The sequence below is a fragment of the Fukomys damarensis genome, unplaced genomic scaffold (assembly GCF_012274545.1).
Source record: "Fukomys damarensis isolate Sample0158 unplaced genomic scaffold, DMR_v1.0_HiC HiC_scaffold_14, whole genome shotgun sequence".
Lineage (NCBI taxonomy): Eukaryota > Metazoa > Chordata > Mammalia > Rodentia > Bathyergidae > Fukomys > Fukomys damarensis.
Window position 1 is genome coordinate 15,683,092 of NW_022900926.1, and position 24,027 is coordinate 15,707,118.

Genomic DNA, 24,027 nt, shown 5'->3' on the forward strand with positions numbered 1-24,027 from the left:
AAATATACACACACACACACACACACACACACACATATATGTTCTGGACTTTTGGGAACTAGACCAGACCCTACAACTAATATGTAACATAAAAACCTTAATGCATATATAGAAAATTGAAGTTTGAAGACATTAAATGTTAAAGAACTGTCTGAAAATTGGAGGCAGATTATCTTCTTTTAAAAAAAATCCCTCTTTGGTTTTCATCAATGTATTTTCTGAAAACTATCTTCCCTTTACGATCCAGCATTTAAAAGCACATTTTTTAGTTTGTTTTTTTTTCCCCCCAAGATAGAAGAGTAGTCAGCATATCAGAGTCTGGATCTCACAAGTGTATCATGGGAAAAAAAAAATACCATACCTCTAGTGTGTGGCACTTTCCTCGGATTCTATTACAAAGAAGTTGATAATTCTCCAGCACCACATTCAGCTCAGACGTCAACTCCTGGCCACCAGAGGGCACCCTGGCAGCTAATAATTTGATGTTGTCCTTGAGAATCTTCACTCTGACCTCCTTCTGTAACACGTCCTCTTTCGCCCTCTGCGCCAAGAAAGGATGAACTTGAAGAACGCCCTCCTTTCTCCATAACCATACTGTCTATATTTCTTGTATTTAGAAAAAAAGAAGAAAAACTGAACCAACACCTAGGTGATCCTAACTGAAACATTATTTAGTAATCAATACGGAGAGTGCTTTTTTTAAATAAAAATACCGAAGTATAAAACTTCATTCATTATACGTTCCGGTGTGCACATCCCCAACCAGCACTGAAAAACACCAGGGTTAACATTCAAGTTATCCTAAACTGTATTAACTGATGTGAAATGTCTACAGATTCTGAGTCTAGGATAAGACTCTAAATGAATTCATTTTAACTGACATCTGAGGGCCTGAACATATTAGACTGAAATAAATAAATCGGCACAAAAATCAAGGAGCATTACAGTAGAGGCAACCTTTAAAATGTCCTACAATTAAACTCTTTTTCCTTCCTAGGACAGTGGGACAATGCTCCTTCTGATCATGATAAAGTTACCCTAGGACAATCTGATCTAGAAATAGCTACTTCCTGACGTTAGCTCAGGGCTGAAGATGAGCAAATCCCACATTCATAAAAATTAACCTGAAGCAGATTTTCACCTTGGCCAGTAGCTTTCATTACAGCCTAGCGGTTTTCAGCTCCCCTAGGGTGGGGAGGAAGTAATTATGTGTGTCCTGGCTTTTCAATTCCTAAGGGCAGTTTAGAAGAATAAAAATACACTGACCATCAACCAATCAAAGATTTTAATCTTATTTTTCTTAACTCTCAAGTACAGTGACTTTGAAAACTATGCCATTAGAGAAAAAGAAGCAACTAAATAAGTGAGATAAGATCATTTAATATGGTAGACAACCTCTAAAATATTTCATATACTAATAATGTAAAAATCTTTCAAAAGGAACAACACTAAAAAAGATACTTCAGCATCAATGTTACAGCTTCTATCATAGTCTTCTCACATCTACTTTGACTCATACACAACTGAAGGCTTGTCATCTAGTCTATTTTTTAAAAAATACCTGCAGAGAATTTTGCTTTCATTATATTCTTAGGCAAGTGAACTTTGGGACAAAATATGAACCATGTTGTTTAACTTTACAGAAAAAAAAAAAAAACAGCTTTTAAGACACTATCTCCCTTGGCTTGAATACTCAAGGACAATTGAAGCAGTGTTAGAAGTTTGGGAATGGTGCCCAGTTCTTTTATTATATAAAAAAAAGAAAGAGCTCAAGAGTATTGACACAGGAATATAAGATTACATACAGGAAATATACCCCATGCATCCAACTGATAGCCTTACCCTTGACTCCTTCCTACTACTCTTCTTACCAATTCTATGGACATTCGGAGGTTCATATATGCCTGGGGAAGTAAGGATGAGCTCCAGCCAACTTGAGAAGTCTTTGTTCCTTACAAAAAATAACTCTTTCTGCAAACTTTTGGAAATTGAGAGTGGGAATCATTACACAACATTGGGAGTGCGACTAGTACCACTGAAATGTACGCTTAAGAACTGTTGATTTTTATTATGTATATATTGCCATATACAAAATAAATAAATAAGCAAAATACAGTTTTCCCTCACATCCACTACCAGAGGCTTTGAAGTCATTCTTGGCAGTTCCCATGTTCCACCCTGAGATTTTCTCCACGACCTTCACGGACTCAACTCATGCGGCAAGTTAAACCAGTGGACTCAGCTTCCTTTCCTCACTAAAATCATCACACCCACCCTCCCTTTGTCTTCTTTTTAAATTTGAAATCTATTGTGAAAGATTACAGACACATATGGGTCCTAACTAAAGCTACATCGACAATTGGTTTGTTGGTTAGCTGACTGACTAACCAATCAGGTTCAATGGCTGTTCAGCTAGTTCGTTTTAAAAGAAACAGGAAGTACGGAGGCCACCAACCCTGACTATCGCAGCCTCACCTTCATCTCCTTCACAGCACCCTCTAGTTCTTCCGGTGACTTGTACTCGAAGTCCCTCTCAAGGTGCTCCTCTTCGGCCTGGGACATCCATTCCTGCATCTCTGCCAAGTCTTTCTTCAGGTTCATTGCTTTTTCCTGACTTTCAGACAACCTATTTCTTTGCATAACAATCTAGAAAGGAAAAATCCATCCCCCCAAACAAGTTTTAATACATTAAATGTTAAGTTCTAGTTTTTAATATTTAAAGACACGGCAATAACTTTCAACAAAGAGTCTCATGTTTTCACATTTAGGTAAAACCTTTTCTATATCTGGAGCTGATACTACAGAATATACACAATAATGAAAATAATTTCATAACAGGGATTCTTGGACTTAGAAAAAGCTCAGTGGTAGAACATTTTCCCAGAATGTGCAGGCCCTGAGTTTGATCCTTAGAAGTGGGGAAAAAAAAATTTCCTAGCTGGCATTCTATACATTTTGAATACAGATCTACAGGTATCTATTATAATTTTGAAAATGGGAAGCTTTTAACAGAGTAATCCCAGCTGTAGAAATCTAACCCACAGCAAATATATGTATGTCAAATAAACTCGTCCTAGCATTGTTGATTATGGGGGAGAGGTCTAGAAGCAATCAAAGTGTCCATTTTTTCTTTTGAAACAGGATTCCCATTAAGATTTCACTTTTAAAAAGTAAGGAGGAGAAGGTTACTATTAAGATCACAATGGGACACTATTCTATAAAATTTTGGTTTTGAAAAGTTACTATGCCAGGTACAAAAAAGTTCTATTACAAAGCAAATTCTTGTCTGAATCTAGTTCAATGCCTGAGTTAAAACATTTTAGAGTAGTCTGGAAGCACTTTCAGTCCTCCTGGCCCTAACTACAAACCAGCCTCCACAGTGGGAGGAGATACAGCACCCAGCCTGGCCCACATCTGACCTCCTGCTCACTGAGACGGTCACAGTTCCGGTCACCTCACGAGGGCTCGCCGGGCTGCTAAATTGACAGTAACCACAGGCCAGTACAGGAACAGGAGGGCACTCACAAGACTCAGTGTCAAGAGGGTTACTGGCTTTCCTGTTCCCTCCCTCCAAACAGTATCGGTACTAAAAATAGACAGCTTTTGTCACTGTCCCTCACAAGGTAGAGGAAAGTGCCAGCAACACGCAGCCTGGCTCCCACGCCTGGCTCCTCAGTGGTTCAGCTGGTGAGCTCTCTGTGAAATGGCGGGGTGGGGGGATGATGGGTAGATAAGAGCTAGACAGATGATAGATGATAGATACATGACAGAATGATAGATGACAGATATAGACAAAATGACAGTAGACCGGTAGATCATAGATAGAGATTCTTGGGCTCCATTTAAAGAAATTAATAAATAGTGGCTAGTTTTACTGTTTTCAAGGATCCACAATGAAAAATAAAGACACTATCATAGTGAGGTTTCCAAAATAAAAACAAAAAATCAACAAACATAAAACTCCTCAAAATAATTTTTTTTTATTTTATAGCACTAATATGTTTTCTTTCATTACAACATGAATGTGATGAGACACACTGCTCCTGTTGGTTGTTTTTTATAGTTACCTTTCCTTAAAGATATAAAAAAGTCCAAAAGTTTAACATTCACTGGTCAGTGAAGTCCAATGCTTGAAACTAATATACTAATTATTAACCATATGCAGGTGGCTCCTTGCTAAGGAAACCTAAAGTTTTGCCACATTTATTCCCAAACTTTCAGTCAAAACTAAATCACAATGAATTATATCTTGTAATATTCAGTGGATAAATTGATGGATGGATGGATGGATGGATGGATGTTACCTTCCTTGCTCCTTAACGCCACTTTCAAACTGTTTCCCCTATTTACTTCCTCAAAAGCTCCAGCTCTTGCAAATATATGTCAACTGATTAAAATAGATATGAAGAAATATACACTTGGCCAGAATATTAAATGATGTTACATAAAAATTATCTTCTTACGCATTCATTTACAGCATTCATTATAGTTTTTATGAAACATCCTTGCTCTTCAAAGAAGCATACAAAAATCAGAGTGGCGCGTCATGATATTTCTGGCTCCTGTCAAAAGCAAATTTATAGAAAAAAGAAAAGAGACAGACAGACAGAAAATGTGACAAAACATAAACAACTGGCAAATGCCAGAATGGGCATATGGGTTTTACTTCAGCTTTTCTTGACACTTGCGAAGATATCCAAAATAAGGAAGTTGGGGGGAAAAACAACAGAAATAAAACAAAATACATTTAATGATGCCAACAGAAATTTTTCCTGTATAAACTTAGCCAAAAGGCACTGTATTAACAGTTGTGTTATTTACAGGATGGTCTGCGGAATATGCATGAATTTCACATTTGCTCCTCTTTTATCACTCACCCAGCTACCTATAACCTCACCGAATGCTCACAAAACTCAAGCAATCAGACCCTTCGTGCGGCCCTTGCAGTGTGTGACCCTTGGAGAGTCCCTTCCCTTCCCTTCCTGTGGAGGAGGCAGCTCGCAGCAACCCCTTCCCTGCACATAAGTACACATCACTTCAGAAATTATCTCAATCTCTCGCGTGAATTATCTTCTTCGAAATGAGGTCACCCCTTTGGCATGTCAAATCCCCCAATATATCTCATTGCTAAAAGTAACCCAAAACCTGGTCAGATTGTCCACTGCCAGCACCTATGCCATTTCTCTATTCACTCGACGAGAGAAATTTCTCAAAGTCAGCCATACTTGTCTCTGTCACTCATTTCCCACTTCCTCCTCAACATTCTCCAAAGTCGTCCTTCCGCACCACTCTGGGGAGCACATCTTCTTCAAAGCCGTTAAAAGCCTTCGCCTTGTCAAAGTTAAATCTCAGCCTGGGGCAGTATGGAAAACTTTCTTCCCCTGGCTGCTAGGACCTCAAGTTCCCTGGGCTGCTCACCTGTCTCTCTGCCCCTTCCTCCTCAGCATCCTGCTCCGTCCAAGGCTGCAAGAGCTAAAAAGCTCCAGTTGCATACCTCAGAGAATGCTTGCAACTGTGCCTAGGTAAGCTACTCCTCACCGAGTCTTCACTATTTCAGAAAATCACCAAAATTCACACAAAACCGAAGCTTTGTGGAGGTCCTGAGCTGTCCTTGCTGGTTCATTTTTCTATCACACAAGAGTCTTATCTGTACTTCCAGACTAGAGTCTGAGCCTAGTTCCTATTTCGCATGACCTCTACCACTCCTTCCCAGTACAAGGATTCATCCTCTCTCTTGGAGACTGAAGTAAGTGCCTATGCATTCCCTGTTTTCATCCTTGCCTCCCTAGAGCACATTACCCACATGAAAACCAGAGTGACCTTGAAAGATCAATCATGTCACTTCCTGACACAAAACCCTCAAACTGCTTCACAGCACACTTAAAATATAATCCAAGTCTTCCTCTCCAAGACCATATCTAATCCATCTTCTGTCTGCCCTCTGTCTTCAAATATTACCATTTCCAGCCCACTAACCCCTCTTCCCCTATTTCAGCTCCATTGCCCTTGTTCTTTACTATAAGAACTTATCAAGCTCAACCCTCTTGCAGAGCTTTAAAACATGCTCTTCCCACATCTTCATCTTCATACCTGAACCTACGCGGGCTGCTGCCTATTTTTCTCAGTTCTCTACTCAAATGCCCCAGTCTCCTAAAAGCCTATATGAAAGAATCCACTGAACTCTTCATTCTTAGTTCTCATTACCTGGCAGTATTCACCATTCATCTACTTCACTAGAACTCGAGCTCCTTAAGAGGAGGTTTTTCTTGTCCACTGCTATATCCTCAGTGCTTTGAATGATGCCTGATAGGAGGTATTAATATTAATCATCAGCTGACTAATAAATATTTCCCGAAGAGACACACTGGATGTAAGGCAAGAGGAATAAATACATGTGTAAAGCTAGAAGAAAAGGAAAAGCTAAATCCTGGATCAAACTGAGCAACCAATGAAGGAGAAGAAAGAAGAGGAGAAGGAGGAAGGAAAAGAAGAAAGAAAAGGGAAGAAAAGGAGAAGAACTTTCTCTAGCCAGCCACCCATGCTGTAGTTATTCTGAACCACTGTTTTTCAGGCTAGATGGGTTACAAATTGATTGTGTTGCTCAAAAGGGGACACTGTCTTCCTTCTTCGAAAGCACAAACAGTAAAGTCGAGAAGCTCACCTCCTTGCTAAACTTCTCCAGTTGGGTTTGGTAGTCGACTAGCCTTGTCTGCACCCAAGTTTTGATCCCAGCAGCTGGAAGGCTTTGAAGGTGAGTCTCGATTTCTTTCATGTTTTTCAGAGATGATTCAATTGTTTCTATTTCATTGACAAATGCCTGAACACATAAAATAAGCCCATGGTGAATTCACTCCTACATAAGTGGATGCCATAATTACAGTTCATCTGCCTGGACCCCTGCAAAATTACAGTAACAGACTGCTTGGGACTTTAAGTACTTAAAAAAATACTGTGTCATAAGAAATTCATTTCACCTGGGTACTTCATACAAGCCATCTGCTAAACTGGATTGGAAATACTTGACTCTCAGTGGGAAAAACTGTTTTTAATTAATTTAGAGAAGGCTAATGATTTCACCAAGTATAAACTACATGCAGTATATTAGCAAATTTCACATTAAATATGCTTTTCTTGGAGCTTCACTACATGGCACAGTAACAGCAATGTACAATTGATAATTATTACACTAAGGTTGCCATTATAATGTAAGACAGCAGCCCCTAGGGAACTAAAGTTGTTCTTGTTTTCTCTGCCCAAAATTCCATAACAACAACCAAAAATTTTTAAAATTAGCAATCCATCAGCCTCTCATCAGCAATAAACCCAAAAGAGGCTTACTTTAGTTTTAATGCCATGTCATAGTCTTATAATTTTAATAAGGGCAGTGAGGACAAAGGAAAAGAAGAAAATGTTATTTATCACAGCAGGTTTTCCAGAACAGCAGAACTCACAGAGCACTGGCCAAGCTGCCTCTGCAGACCAGCATCATTGCCTTGGGCAGCCTGCTCTTCTGTTAAGAAGTCTTTCACATCCGCCAGCCATTTCCCAGTGACTTCTGAATCAGCCTGCATCAAACACAGTAACGAAAGCGGATATTTCTCGGCCCCATTCAACCCACCACATCTCAAGATCTATCGCTATTGGGGGGAAAAAGCAAGTTTTCAAAACTTTGATAGCATCATTTTCACTTCTTTTATTTCTTGGTTTAACCCTCTAGCTTGGAGAACATTTTTTTCATTCTAGACTAAAATCTTTAAGATATATCAATGTAGTAGTAATCATTCTAAGAAATCTCAAAACACTCTCCACTTAACCAAGCTATTCTGCTTAAATGCAAGCAATAACTGATTCAAAATTCAAATCACCAAGTAAAAATACTTTTCTAGGTATAATCAGCTAAAAAATCTTTTGCTCTCATACAACTTGGAAGACTTCTCCTAACATTAGCTACTCAGAGCAGGAATAAAGATAAAGCATAGTGAAGGAAATATGATAGTTTTCTCTTAGTTCTACTGTTGGAAGCCTTATTTTCTGAGATCTCAGAATGGTGCAATATCTAGTTCTATTCTTTCATCCTACACTTACTAAGCACCCTCTGTGCTCCAATTAGTATGCATGGTACTGGAGATGCAGAGACAAATGACAACAACATTTCGCAGAGAAAGAGCCATCAGAAGATAGGGATGGAGTTTAGAGATAGACACTTGTCTAGCACAAAGCCTGGCTTTCAGTCGGGGGTGCGGGGAGGCAGAGGCAGAGGCAGACACAGACAGGGAGACTTCAGAAAGCAGGCAGCATTGGAACTGGGTTTTAAAGAATGCAAAATAAATCAAACTTAAGTTGTAATGTGATGGTCATTTCTTTCCAAGGCCTCCCGTTCCATCACTAGTCAATCTTAATTTCCCTAGTGTTGAGCTATATGTACCTTTGTACTTTCTTCAAATTTTTGCTTCTCGTTCCTTCCTACAAGTGGAAATAAATTTATTATCCTGTTTTAAAAAGCCCATTATATTTGATGGCAGGTATTGTTTCTTTCTGTAGTCTTCTAATGGTTAAACACTGCCATTTCCTTGCACAGTGCCTCTAGAACATACAGCACTAAGTGTTGCTACCTAGGATGCAGATTTATTGCACTAACTGGTTTTCTGTCTTCCTTATGAGGTTATAAGAGATTATTCCAAATACTTTGCTGAAGTCAGGGCTTGCCAAGAATGATATGTGTGCATGCTCCCTGAAGTGTGAGATTCTATCTCTCTATGTATCTAATAATCTATTATTCCAACTCAGAGAGAGAGAGACTACAAAGACATGAGTTTGGGCAAGGCATACTGGGGGTCCTTGTTGATTCCTAGTGGCCACCAAATTCTTTCCAGCACACATAAGATCTCTGGTTGGTTATTTGTCTTACACCTCTGCCAGGAGCTAACATCAACCTTATTTTAGGTTTTTAGCTTTTAGAAATTAACATTGCTCCATAATTAGGGCATTTATCCATCTCCATTTTTCTGGTGCTTTCTCAGAAAGTCATGTTGTGACCCTGAGTTTATGGGTGAAAACCCCACTGCTGCTTTGGATGCAGAAAGAGGCACCAAGAGGAGCAGAGTGATTCTTCCCTGGGTGTCACAGGCCAGGCTCCAGTGCATGCTCAGTAATGATTATTCCACACTTCCTACTTTTGAGGGCCGTTCTCTGATGAAGATGAAAGCAAAAGTGTTTATATGGCTCAACTTCTCCATCTCCTCTGTTAGAACCACACCACCCTGCCAACCACTTCCACATCCCCTTTCTGTGAAAGCCCTGTTGGCCACCTCTGCACCTTGCCCAAACTTCCCTCCCCTCCATTCTTAAGCATGTCTGTCACTGTACACAAAGACCTATGCAACTCTGTTGCTACTATACAGCTGGGACATTAATTAAATCTAGTTTTGAAAAAGGAAAAATGATAGCTTCCTTTGCCAAGGATTGTCAGAATTTCTATGGAAGCATTATACTCCAAGGAGGTTTTTAATCACAACCAGCTTTGACTAACATATGCAGCCCTAACTACATTCACTGCATGTGAGAAGTTTTAGGGCACCCACTACCTCGATCCCACCCTCCCTCCTTCCCTCCTTCCTCTCCACCCTCAGACTCACACACACTCACAGACACACACAATTCACATACACCTGTTCTGTCTCTAGCTCTTATGCTTTGACCTGAGAAAACAGAAAAAAGACAGCAACAGACAGGGATAGCCATATGCAACTGGGCATCAGCAATGACAAAAGCAACAGATGGGCATCTGAAAAGCCATATCATTTCACTACAAAAATTATGCATGTGAATTTGACCTTGCTGGATTCTAAGAAAGACTGTGTGAACCCTGAAAGGGAAGCCTAAGTCACCAGGCTCAGTGTCTGAAAAGCCATGTGGCTTTGAGAAACTAACTTTCATTCACTGAGCCAAAGTAGCTCAGCTTTTAATAGAAAAATGACAGCCTTGCTTGGCTGCACTAAAAAACAGAGATAAGTTTGGACAGAGATGGCAACAGAGAAGCTCATAATAAATGGCAAGATTTACAAAATCAACTGCTTTATTACTACCAAGATGAAGCTCATAAAAAGGTTTATCACTTCTAAGTTTAGAGACACCACAGGACTGAGCAGCCAGAATTGGGATGTTGGCATAAGATCACTTTGCTGTTTTAAAATTGCGCCTAGGGCCGGGGATTTAGCTCAGCAGTTCGGTGGCCTGCCTTGGAAGAGCAAGGACCCGAGTTCAATCCCCAGTACAAAAAAAAAAAAAAAAAAAAAAAAATTGCTCCTAATATGAACACTCATTCTGTCTTTCACTGTTCAAAGGAAATTATTTGAAAGTGACCATCTGAAAGAGCTGCTTCTTTCACCCCTAACCAGATGTGGTCAATCACTGCTCACCAGAAGGAAGTCAGGTAAAGGAGGGCAGGTCCAAATTGAAGAAATGCCTGTAGCCGCAGGTGCAGTGGACACTCTCACCCTATAGCCACACCACAGGGCAAGGGCAAAGTCACCAACAGAAGACCAGCGGCCATCTGTGCACAGAAAATCACAGGCGACGAGCTCTAGCCCACCCTCCTACTTCTTTCCCGGGATGGAAACTACAGTCCTGATCTGCTTGTGGCTTGTGTTTACTCTGCTTTTTGAAAATAACCAAAGCCAGCTCATCCAACTCAATTCCTTAGCCATGAGGTGAAGAAAAACAAACAATATGAAGAGAAAAGAAGAAGAAGAAGAAAACATTTCTTTATCCATTTCAAAAGCATGTAGCTCTGCACTTACGAGTCTTTAACCTACAATAATGAGTATTTAATTCTTCTTTACCTCCATCCACTTACATAACAAATACATGAATATACAGGCACCCAAACACACACACACTTCTTTGGGGGAATCTCATTTCTCTTTTTTTTTTGGTACTGAGATCGAACTCAGGTCCTTGCGCTTGCAAGGCAGGCGGCGGAACCGCTGAGCTAAATCCCCGGCCCAGTATCTCATTTCTTGTAAGGCAAAATTTAAAAGTAAGAATTACTAAAATAATAATAATAAGAAGAATTACTACTCATCTTCTACAATAAATGACTAAAAGTTAAACTATAAATACTACTCTAGGGCAGGCACTTCTCATTTCTATTTTTACTCACAGGTATTTAAGTAAAGATTTAAAATACCATTAATGTGGTATTTAGGGAAATCGAAGTATCAAATACTCTACTTTGGAAAGATCAAAATTCTACATTGATCATCCCTGATCAAAAGCAGTGATTTATAAGCATCCCGGTGGAATACCCTGTTGCTGGATCACAGCAAAGCAATGTCATGCAATCGATCACTCCCAGTAGCCTTACCTCAGCCCCTCTCTTCAGCTGGGGATGGAGGAGATGTAAAGCTTGGTAACTTAGGACTTGAGACAGTAAGATTCCAAGGCACACAGTGGCCTGGAAGACTTGATTACAGCTAAATCTTGGCATTTTATCTCGCTCCTTCCCCAGGTGTTGGAATGTCCACAGCCTATCAGGCTGCCAATTTCTACCCCAAGACAGAACAAAGCACTCTTGAAAAAACGTTCTGTCACATAGTAGGGAAGACAAGGATCCCCTGATTTGTCTAAAACTGACTGCTCTTAAATCTAAAACAGAGAATACACCAGTATTCCCCCTAGTAGTTAATACGTACTCAAAATGAGGGGAAAAAACCTCATGCGATAATTATATCAGATGTGTGTTGCCTAGAAAGAAGTCAATGCATTAAATATATGGTTAATACTGCATTTTACTCTTAGCGAGGATTTACCATTTCATCTCCCAAACTACTTTCAAACCCTGGCTGTTCCAGAAGGGCAGACAGCCCCGTCCCCTGCCACACTCTGCCTGGAGCGTGTCCTTCTGGGGCTGTGCCTTAGCCTGCCCAGCAATTGAGGGGAGAGGAGAGACTACACAGGGACCGTGAAGCCAAGGACAACCAGGAATGTAGATTGCACTGCTCCAATCTCATCAAGAGGTATGGGCGGGGGCAAAGGCACCAGCAGAGCAGTGACAGTCACAGCCCATCATCCACAGATTCTTACTGTGCATGAGAGAAACTTCACCCTCAAACCACTCCTGCCTTCGGGGGAGATGGAAACCAGGAGGGTGTAACGGACACAGAGTAGAACTTATACTACTTATATAAATAAAAATTCATCGAAAAGTAAATAAGTTGATTGTGTCCCAAAGAGACAACATTATGAATGACACCGAATCTCAAACTCACTGGGCCTCCTGCCTTAAAGACGAACAGAACTTAAATGACTAAAAAATTATGCATCAGAACATTGAAACAGGACAGCAATACTAACCCGCACATCTGTAGAATATTTACTACAATTGCCTAATAACTTTAGGAGGGAGGATATTAAGTTTTTCCAAGTGAACAGTGAGAACTAAAGTAACAAACAACTCTTTCTAAGGAAAGAAGAGTGCTCTTTAGAGTTAATACAGCCAAGCATCATTGTAGCACACGCCTGTAATTCCTGCACTCAAGAGACTGAGGCAGGTGGATACTCACAGGTAGGAAGCCAGCCTGGGCTACATAGTGAGTTCAAGACCACCCTGCAATACATAGTGAAACCCTGCCTCAAAAACAAATCTTAGCAACTTAGTAAGGCTCTGCCTCAAAATAAATAGTAAAAAAAACAATAAAAGACTAAAGAGTAGCTGAGTGCAAAGGCCCTGGCTTCAATCCCCTGTACCACAAACAACATATTCAAGGTCTCAGCTGTCTGCTACTCGCTGGGCCTCTTCTGTCACTCCAGCCAAGTATTTCATGTAACTGCCCCCCATACATGTGCTCAAACTCTATTTTGGCCATTTTTAAGCAATTCTCTCTTCTCTTCAAGGCTCTGCTCACCTTTACCAAGAAGGCTTCTCTGCAAGGCAGAAAGATATAGATGTGCTCACCAGCACATTAAAAGTATGTCTTTGTTAAGTTATAAGTCCCAACTTCAATACAGTAATTCCCTAACTTACAAACATCCACACTGCAAAGTGTCACAGATACAAAGGGCCTCGTGTCACAAACATTCGTAGATAGGAACAAATCACAGAAGTAACTCAAGCGTGTGTCAGATTTGGCACAGTTGGGCTTCTCTGTGCTTGCTGTACAGGGTGATTAGTGCACAGTAGTACAGTGCTCATTCAGAGTCCAGGAGGTCTGGAAGCCAGAGGAAAATCAGTGGTGATGTGGAGGGGACTGCTAGGAAGCGCAAAGCAATTAGTGTGGAAGCAAAAGTGAAAATTATTGAGAGATTAGACCAAGGTAAAAAGATGGTAGACGTCACTCGTTCTATGAACCACTGAACCAGTGGCACAATTCTAAAGAACAAGGATAAGATCACGGATCATGTGAAGTCTACTGTGCCAGTGAAGTCAATAGTAATATCGGAAAAGCATGGCACAGTGGTGGAGGAGATGGAGAAACTTCTCAGTGTGCGGAACAGGATTGGCATCAGCAGCCAGTCCCACTCGGCTTAATGCTCATTCAAGAAAAGCTAAAAGCCTATTTGAAGACCTGAAGAAGAAACAGGGCAAACTGAGTACATCTTTCCCTAAGACTCACTGTGTCAGACTTACGAACACATTGACTCATGAATATTCTCCAGGAATGAGCTCATTCGTAAGTCGGTGACTTACTGTACATAGTACATGTAGGACTAGAAAGATTATTCAAACAGTAGACACCTGAGTCTTCCTGTAATGATCACCCTTTGCCCTGAAGTAAACACAAACTCCTGACGGTATCTGAATTTACCTCGAAAGCTTTCAGTTTGGAGGCAGTTTCTTCAAGCAAACGTAGATCTTCAGAAACCATGGCCTTTAGTTTGTTCCACTGTTCTTGGGCACCATCAAATTCTAGCCTGTAAGTTTCTTCTATATCAGGAAGCACGTTTTTCTCCAAAGCCTTTGTTTCTTCTGCAAGCTTATATAATGTAGGTTTTTGCTTCTCAAGGATTTCAATAAGGGCCTGAAAAATATTTGGAAAGATTAAAAACACACACAGCAATGCGGCTCTGCACATGTTATAATGCGGACTATGTACAGTGCCCTAAAAAAGCAATTTATCAAAAAAGAATTGTGGATAATTACTTTAAAAAAATACAGCTCCCTTCATAAGATTTGTGTGGGCCACATAACATTCTCTACACTAAAAACCTCAGGAACAGCACAACCACTGTGGCCAGCAGCAGGGCCTTACAGTTGCTCAACTAGATGACTGGGGAAGTATTTTACTCAACGCTGAACTTTTAAATAAAGTATCAATTCCATTAGTATTCCTTCTCTTGTAAAAGGTATTTCAGCAGAGGGTGAAAACAAAAGTTTAGGCTAATGATAACACATGGAGAAAATACACTTTTCTTCTATTAATATTGCACAACCACCTGTCATTTTAGAGAAGAGCCTATATTATAGTCACTAACCTTCAAATTACATGAAATTCTTGGGCCAATTTTGACCCAAAAGTGACCAATTTTTTCAAATCACTAAAAAATTTGTTTTGAAATGTGTAATACAAAGTATCAGAAATCGTGGTAGAGTTCTGAAACAGACATTACCTTTCTTCCCCGTAGGGCCTTCTCCACCTCTGCAGGATCACTGAGGGTTCCCAGGGACGTCTGGGCCTTCTGTTCCGCATCATTGAGTGCGCCTTTCAGGGCTTTCAGTGTTTCCAAATATTCACATCCAGGTTGGCTCTTCCGTTCTGTTTATTTAAAAACACCAACCTTTAGGTAAATGGATGAACCCTGAGACCATGCTTTGAAGTGAAATAAATCAGACACACATGTTTAAATGTGGCACTGTTTTTCTCTTATGTGAGAAACCAAAGGGGTAAATAAGGACTAAAATAGATGATTCATATTGGGAAGTAGGAAGAAAATGTTCAAATGGAAAGGGAAACAAGGGAGGGGGAAGAAGGGAAAAGGAAACAAAAAAGAAAATAGAAGGGAAAAAATGAAATCAAAGCTTTTTGAAAATAAGGGGATAAGGGTTGAAAGGAAGGGAGGTAGGGGAAAAAAAGAAGAATCAAGATATATTATGTAGGGCCGGGGATTTAGCTCAGTGGTTCCACCGCCTGCCTCACAAACGCAAGGTCCCAAGTTTGATTCCCAGTACCAAAATTTAAAAAAAGATATAGCATGTACAGGTACAAATTCCCAACAGATGAATGTGATCACTTTATATATCAAAAGTGCACCAATAAAATTAATTTTTAAAAATAAAAAATAAATAACATTTTGAGAAAATAATGCTAAGAATCTAATACTACATTATACATATCATTAATTTTCAATATGTAGGAAGTGCATTCCAATACATGATAACTTAGTCCCCATGGCTAAAATGAAAACAGGTCCCTGTTAGTTAATAAAATAGGTCATTCCACTGGCATTTCTAAGAGTCAGACAGTGACTTCATTCCTGCAGAAGCTGATGTTTGAAATATTAAGTAAGTCACTACCATTTTTCATTTCATCGTAATGAAATGTCTCTCTGAAGCTGGAATGACAATGTTGCTTTTGTCCCACATAATCTCCTATTCTGCGATTGCTACCCAGAGAGTAACAGAAAACAAAGGTCCTGCCCCAGTCACTCCGGAAACTCCGCGTGTGGACAAAGCCATGCACAGCCTTGAGCATCCGAGAAGCAGCAATGGCATCAACCAGCTGGCCTGGCATCCACCTGCAACTCCAAAGTAAAAGTCACACACAACCCGCGCTGGGTGGAAGGAAGGGAGTACATTTAAAGCTCAGAGATGCGACCAGCTAGCAAGCACCGTTAACCACCTTCTGCTCCTTCTCACGATGAGACCAGAGTTTGCACCCGTTAAGCTGACAAAGCGAGGTTAACTGATTTCGAAGAACAAAGACATGCTGTCCCCGTGCCTGTCTGGAAGAAAGGCAACAATACCATCTGACCAATGTCCACACAACCAGGTGTTAAGGTTCCGGCAATCTACACCAGCCCAAGGAAGACAGAGGTTACATGCACAGCTTCTGAGTATTCAGTGCCCTTATAAAACATAACACAACAGCTGCGATTTAGCTCAGTAGCACCATACCCGCCTCTCAAGCACAAGGTCATGAGTTCGATCCCCAGTACCAAAACAAAAACCAAAAAAAACAAAATAACATAACATATGCCTGAACCTAAACAGCGGCTAAGGAGAGAAAAATAAAAAGACAACCACCACCAAAATAATAATAATAATGATAATAATAATAACCTATGAGGAATGACTTTGTTTTGTTTTTGGTACCGGGGATCAAACTCGGATCCTTGTGCTTAGGAGGCAGGCGGCAGAACCACTGAGCTAAATCCCTGGCCCGAGGAATGACTTTTGAAACCTTTAACAGTGAATTTTCCAAAACCAGGTTTATTCCAAAAAGAACCCATTGAAGTTTTTCAGATTCTTGAAAAGGAATATGATTTCTTTTAAAAGAGGTATGGTATTGCAAAACTTTAACCATTTGGAGTGAAAAGAAATCGGTGATCAGATGTTAGTCTGAGAAGGACCAAAGAAACAACTCTGTCCTTTAAAAATCTCTTTAAGGGCTGGGGCCAGGGAGGGTGTAACTCAGTAATAGAGCGCTTCCCCAGCATGCAGCAGCAAACAAATACACCAAAACTTTTTTAAAAATCAAGACATTCTACTAGTAACACTGAGAGCACTGAAAAGCAGCTAGTTTTTTTACAATCAATGTGAGAGGTCCAGAAAAGAGACCAAATGTACTTAAGACCTTTATCCACACAGGTACAAAGTAAAAAGAGTGAAACCAGAGTGAAACCCAAGGACACTTTAGGTATAAATTTGGGGAGCAAGTTTTAGGTGGAGGTGAACTAAGAGAGGAGATATTAAAGTCATTGAGCAAGAAAAACAAGGGAGTGGACTTACTCATGGCCAGCTGGTGCTGATGACTCTGTAAAACCACCGTCACAGCCTGGAGGCGGACCACGAGGTCATCAAAGTCCGCCTGCACAAACCCTGGCCCGGAAGGCTCAGACTGGAGGGCGGAGCAGCTCTTCCGCACAGCCTCAATTCTGGGCTGGAGGTCCAGGAGGCTGCTCAGCTCCCTCTACGGAAGAGAAAATACAGTCACATAACTCCGTGGAGAAGCTCCCCACAGGAAGCGCATCCAAGCAGAACTGACTGCAAAGGGCTGATCCAGGCGCCTCTCCTCCATGGACGGGGCACAGCATGGCAGCCTGTTGGACGAGCCTGGCCCTCACCTGACAGGAGGCCTCCAAACTTGGCAAGGAACTCTGTGGAGATGGAGAAAAGGGTGTGTGCTGTTGCACCCACTCCTCCTTTGTCTTTATGATCTTTTTGAGCTCATCAAGTTGCTTAAAATAAGCGTTTATATCCTCCTGAAGCTTAACCTTTCTGGTCAGATCTTCCAGATGCTGAGATATATTCTTCCACTCTGATAAAATCTTCTCCAGAACATTTTTTATTTCCTCCGTCGAAAGACCTTCTACACAGAAAAAAAAAAATAAGCAGACCCTTCATTTAGTGTCACAAACGTCAATTCGGAATTGATTCTACATAGTCATAACATATTTGAAATAATGAGCCAGGGTCACATACCATAATCAAGCTCGTAAGTCCCTTTTAGCACAGCAACAAAAATAATGAGGCATCTGGAAAATATTTAATCTTATTTTAATTCCTTGACCTAAAAAGGAGGAAGCTGTCTTCATATATCAGCTTGAGCAGCGTGGCTATCTCCACAGGCACATCAGTAAAGAGTCACACTGGACTCCACAGAATGTGAGCGGCCGTTCTTGGCAGTTTCCCACTCAGAGCCAGGGAAATTAAATCAACTGCCTGAATTTGCCTGGGGTTCTTAGATCCACTGCCATAAGAAACGAAAAGACAGCTGGCTAGTGGAGCTGGAAGGCAACTCAATCCTGTGGTGGTCAAACCACAGGGTCAACTGAACTGCAAATGGCAAGAAATCCTTTTGCTGTGAAATGAACAGTTATGTGAAAGAATGTTAAACCAGCAGTCAAGTTCAAGAAGCATCAGCAAGCCTCCTGGGTACACCAGACAAAGATAAAAACATCAAAAATATCAGAGCAGGGCCTGCGGATGTAGCTCAGTGGTAGAGTAGATGCCTGGCATGTGCAAGGCCCTGAGTTTAATTCCCAACCTACCAAAACATTAAAAACTAAAAGTAATAAGAGCCAGGTATTCCCCTGCTAAGTATCTTCTCCAAAGAGTTAAAGACATATTACAATGATACATGCATACCCATGTTTACAGCTGCACAATTCATAATAGCTAAGTCTTGGAAGTGGCCTATAAGTCCATCAAGAGGTGAATGAATAAAGACAATGTGGTATTTATACATGATAGAGTATTACTCTGCCATAAAGAAGGATAAATCTGATTCATTTGTAAGAAAATAAATGCACCTTGAGACTACAATGTGAAGTGAAATAAATCAAACCCACAGCATAAATATTGCATGAGTTCTGTTATAGGAGAAGCCCAAATTATAAAGAGCAAAGCAGAAGAAGTAGGAAGAAAGTCTTCCTCAAATGAGAAGGAATTCAAGAGACGGCAGAAGCAGAGATGCTTTCCTGAGATGGGAAATTATCATCACTCGTCTAGAAAACTGGTAGGAGACATTCATTTCAGGTACTAGGGCAGCTGAAATTTCTTCACTTATTTATTCACAAACAGTGTTCCAGAATCTACCCCTTTTGTCCCTTCAAACAAATTCTAAAAATGAAATGAAATGAAATGCTACAATGATGTCACATTATGATTAAAGCACAATTTACATCTATAAAAAAGGGAAAAGTACACTTTGTCTTTAAAAATTGCTTTGCTCCCTGAGATCAAGAATTATAAATTTTCCATTTCTATGGAACACTCAAGTCTTAGAAAATGGCTAGTCAAAAGCCAAAATTAATAATAATTAATAAAAGTACTTTTTTATTAATTATCTAAAAGGCAAAGCATGTAACACATTCCTATTTACTCTCGCTTGACTTTACACTTTTCAACCTGCCATTATTATAATCAAGGAAACTGTTCACAAAACATAGGACCACTGGGACAGATAAACTTAACTGTCAACTTGATAGCCTCAGAAGCTGCCTGGGGAATCAGCAAGGCAAGGTTCTAGGTGTCTCAGTGGGTCATGGAGGGGAGACCTCAGAGTCTGTATCTGGCCCCTGGCCCCGTTCCCCCACTGTGCTTCCAGGCCACCAGGAGCTGAGCAGCTTGTCCCTCCGTACTTTTCCACCCTGAGGTTCTGTCTTAGAGCCAGGTAACCATGGACTGAATCCCCCGAAACAATGAGCTAAAGTAAAACTCTCCTCCTTTAAGCTGTGGGTATCAGGTTTTTGGTGCCAGTGATGAGAAAGGTGGCCAATGAAATCACCATCAATTTTCACAAACTTATATACTTAGCCAGCTATAATGGGTGTCAATTCAGAAACATCACTTTATGGAAATCCGTATTAGATTAGTGGGTAATCTCCAGGAATAAGATAAACTCAATCAAGAAAATCATGGTATTCATGAGGAAGATCAAATGAAACAAATTACTCCTCTTTTCAAACATGCATGAGCTCTAAAGAGATTGCAAAGCTTCATCACATGCATCAGTAAAAAAAAATTGATGCTAAATTTAGCATTGGTGAGCCTTTTGGTGAAAGTGGTTTCAGGAAAACAGTGACATGATTATTTGAGTGTCTGTTTTACTAAAGAATTTTACTTGAGTTTCTAATGACACACAGTTCTTTCTCTACAGCCTTACCTAGGTGAAGGGTGGCCATATTTCATTTTGTTAAGTAAATCTCCAATCCATTAGTTATTCATACTCTAAGATTTATTGCAAATTTCTTAGGATGGGGAGTAGACAGTCTCCCAACTATGCCTTCACTCCTGTTCGCCATTTCTGGTGCTATAATAGCAACAGGACTAATAGCACTAGACACAGGTAGAAAAGTAATATGTGGGCCTGGAAATCTGGATAAATGAATAAAATAGAAAGACTGTAAGGGACAGAGAAAAAAAAAAACAAATATCTTCCCTCACTGACAAAAGACAGACACTCCTGCTGCCTAAAAGTGAGAAAATCAAACCCAATACACATAAATTCTCAGATCAATGGCTCCATTTCCAAGCTTTTCTACACATCTTTAAAAAATTTAACAACAAATACATCTTTTAAAATCAATAGCAACACTGTCTTCTACTGAATGCATTTTTACTTCTACTAAAACTAAGAGAAAACAACACCATAACGCAACATATAAAATTATTCCTATGAAACTAGACAAGCTTACATTAGATCACAAAATCACTACTTAATAAAACAACATGTTTTATATGTTGCAGTTGACCCTGGCAAATCACTTCCACCTGAATCCACTTTTCAGAAGCTATATTTTTAGGACTGTCAATTCACAGTAAGGTTTCACTGAGCAAAAGCTAAGTTAGCTAGTAAACTCTCTCGATTTCTAGACACAGAAAGTGTTTCCTGACTTGTCCAACAGCATGAAACTCGACTAAGAATGACCCAAGTTTATCCATTCTTCAATTCCCTGCTGCTTACACTACAAAATCTTACCTCTGGCCAACTCTTCACCAAGGTGAAGTCTTCCTTCCAGCACACTAATTCTGCCTACCAAATACAAGTTGACACAGATATGGGGCGAAAACAGTGCTCAGACTCAGGAATTTACCTCATATTCAGACCAGACACCCAGTCCTACATAGAATGCTGAGACAAAAGAATCTATGACTGAACTCAACATAAATTCAATACTCAATTATAGAGTTTGAAAGAGTCAACATCTTATGGAAAATTATGGTCTGGCTGTGTCTCTTCCAGTAAACAGCCCACCCCAACCAGGGTGCCCACACGCAGGATACCTAAGACAACCTCACAGGGTAGATTTTAAAAGAACATAATGTTCTATTTATGTGTATTCCTTTACAGAAGAAAATTAACCTTTACTAATAATACATGAAGTGAGAATAAAACATTTGCCTAATTTAAAGATAAATGGACATACATTGCACACGTGGGTATATGTGACACATTTTACATCTGTGTGTGTAAATCTCTGATATATACAAAATTGACTTTCTGAAAAGCTGGAGGCAAAAATTATCTGAAGTTTAAAACAATAAGAACAGTGGTTTGCTAAAGAGAGATCTACAGACCAATGAGAAGGGGCCCGGGAGAATTTTCCAAAGAGATGAAAATGTTCTACATACCGATTTGTCAGCGTGAGTTACACAGGTGTATCTGTTTATTAAATAGTACAAGTAGGCTTCCTGTATTTTAATACAGGAAATTTTTACTAGCTGAGGAGTAAAGTGATGATAAATCATTCAAGAATGCTAGAATATCACTTATTAGCAAAGCAGATACCTGCTACAAGAAGGTTCATTACATTATTTGCTTTGTATACAGTTACAATTTCCATAAAAAAGTCACAAATTAAATGATGAAAATTATTGCTCTGGAGACATTTTTTCCAATTAGTAATCAGAATTCTGCTCTGGTTACCTGAAGCTCTAGTCAAGGAGAGTAGCAGAAGATGCCCCCCCCCACCATCCTGAAGTATTCACTGCCCTTAGAATGAGGAATACAGTGTGTAACAAATGACTTTCAAAAGGAGCCAGGCATCAGGGCACTGGTCTGTAATCCCAGCATTCTGAGAGGCTGAGACAGGAGGATCATTAGTTAAGGTCCACCTGGACAACTTAGCAAGACTCTGTCCCAAAATAAAAAATAAAAGTGGGGGGGAGCACGCTTGTGAGGTAGCTCTTTGCAAAGGTCCTGGGTCCAGGCCTTGGCATCCTTCCCCCTCCCCTCAAAAAAAAGCTAGACCAAGGGCCGGGGATGTAGCTCAGGGGTTCTGTCGACTGCCTCAAAAATGCAGGGACCTAAGTTCGATCCCCAGTACCAAAAACAAACAAACAAAGCCAGACCAAAGAAAGAACCAAAAACATTAATTTTGAAACTCCTCTGAGTCACAGCCAAAGAACAAAAAAAATTTTCATACAAATAGAAATTTCAAATACAAGTAATATCAGATTTCACTATTTTAAAATCCCTGGAATAAAATAATATAATCCACTGAAAGTGATCAAACATCCAATAGTATTAAGGAACACAGGTAACAAAGTTACCTTAACGTAACTTCATTTCCTAAATGTTACCAAGGTAGCTTTGTTTCTTAGTCTGTGTGTTTGGTGGGGGGATCCTCAATATATATAATCCTAAAAGATGTGTTTAAAATTTTCTACACCCCTGGATTTTAACTGTACTGCTGAGATGCCAGGGTTTCTGACTGACGGACCCCCTTAGAAGCAGAAAAGACTGCACTTTTACCTGTTTTTAATAATTAGATCCAACATAGGATTTTATTTTTAAAAGACTCTGCTTCCCTAAAATAGTTTTGAAAACCAGTTTTATAGCAAGAGCATTTGAAAGTTACAATAATGGTTGACTATGTCTAACCACAAATACCACTCAATGTCACCATTTAAAGGAATCTGAAGACAAAAAAAAAAAAAAAAAAAAAAAAAAAAACAGATCAAAGGTCTCACCTTTCCCCATTTGCTGCAAAAGGATTTGTCCAGTTTGGTTTAATTCTTCCACTCGGGGGCTTCTTTCTGTTCGTTCTTTTTCTAGTTCCTGAAAGTAAAGTCCCAGTATAAGAATGAAATACTCCTATCCTTCTCAGTCTGCTATTGAAGCTATTTTAGATGTTTCTGTTTAAAGCTCCTCCTGAATGTTCTATAGGTATTTCTGCCAAAGTTTACCTACAAGAATACTTTAATAAGAAAGACATGTGAAACCAGACTACTGATCAGCATTTGGGGATGAATAAGTCTGAGAAGGGACTTCAAATAAATAATGACAGCAACTACAAAACTTTCATTTCTCTTACCTGAAAAAAATGTTCATTATAAGTTCCTAATTATAAAAATAATGATTTAAGTCAAAAGAATTGAATGAGCGATGGCAGACATCATTGAAGGAAAACTAACCAGCAAGAAATGAGGGAACCCTTTGAGCCCTACTATTATTTGTTGGTGTTCTTGCAAGGTCTAAGAGTCTAAGGCAAACTTCCAACCCAATCATACTGCTTTCAGATTTTTAAGTAATGATAATAAGCTTAGGGCCCACTTTGTTCTCTGTGCACAAAGAGTGGCTGTTTATTTTAACATTAACAGGGTTGTTCCTCAATAACAGTGGGGTATTGGCTCCAGACACCTCGGGATACCAAACTCTAAGGGTGCTCAAGTCCCTTACTAAATGGTGTACTGTGTGCATTTAGCCTACACACATGCTTCTATATGCTTTTAAATAAACATCTTTAGCCAGACATGGTAGCACACATTTAAAATCCTAGCACTCAGGAGGCTGAGGCAGAAGGATCACAAGTTGAAAGTCAACTGGAGCTATATAGTAAGTTCAAGGCTAGCCTGGACTACACAGTGAGACCTCACCTAAAAAATCAATAAAAACTCACTTTCGATTACATACACTACCTAATACAATATCAATGCTAGATGAGAAATCATTACACTGCATATTTTTTTTTATCTCTGATTTTAGAGAAATGCTGAACTTTTTTTAAAAACTAATTTTATTGGTACATTTACTGTATATAACATAATGACATTCATCATTGGAAATGTGCACCTTTACATAATCCATCTAGGTTCTTTTTTCCCCCCATTCCCTGTCCTCCCTGGAACCCCTCCCCGCTCCTTATCTACAAAGACTTTGTTTCCATTTTTTCTTTTTCTCATGTTATTTCCATCATACTGCATGTATTTTAAGGAAAAAATGTCTAGTAAAGAAGCAACCATTCTACATCTTACTCCAGGAATAAGGTGCGAAGTGAATGTGTTAATGGCAGGTGCTAGGGAGAGACTCGGGTCTGGAGGATGCCAGAGGCTATGGCAGGACACGACTGCTTGACACCTGCTTC

At 39.8% G+C, this 24,027-nt stretch overlaps 1 protein-coding gene across 4 annotated transcripts in view; it reads right to left on the minus strand.

Moving 5' to 3' along the window:
- Utrn (utrophin) overlaps positions 1–24,027 on the minus strand; it is a 479,533-nt gene that overhangs the window by 306,734 nt on the left and 148,772 nt on the right. For all 4 annotated transcript variants that reach the window (XM_010626629.1, XM_010626631.2, XM_010626630.2 and 1 more), the window contains 9 exons: positions 22,634–22,721; positions 17,281–17,525; positions 16,946–17,126; positions 14,608–14,753; positions 13,806–14,018; positions 7,452–7,565; positions 6,662–6,817; positions 2,476–2,646; positions 362–541 (listed from right to left, as the gene is read on the minus strand). In XM_010626629.1, coding sequence (XP_010624931.1) covers positions 362–541; positions 2,476–2,646; positions 6,662–6,817; positions 7,452–7,565; positions 13,806–14,018; positions 14,608–14,753; positions 16,946–17,126; positions 17,281–17,525; positions 22,634–22,721 — 1,494 coding nt within the window. The remainder of the gene's footprint in view (positions 1–361; positions 542–2,475; positions 2,647–6,661; positions 6,818–7,451; positions 7,566–13,805; positions 14,019–14,607; positions 14,754–16,945; positions 17,127–17,280; positions 17,526–22,633; positions 22,722–24,027) is intronic.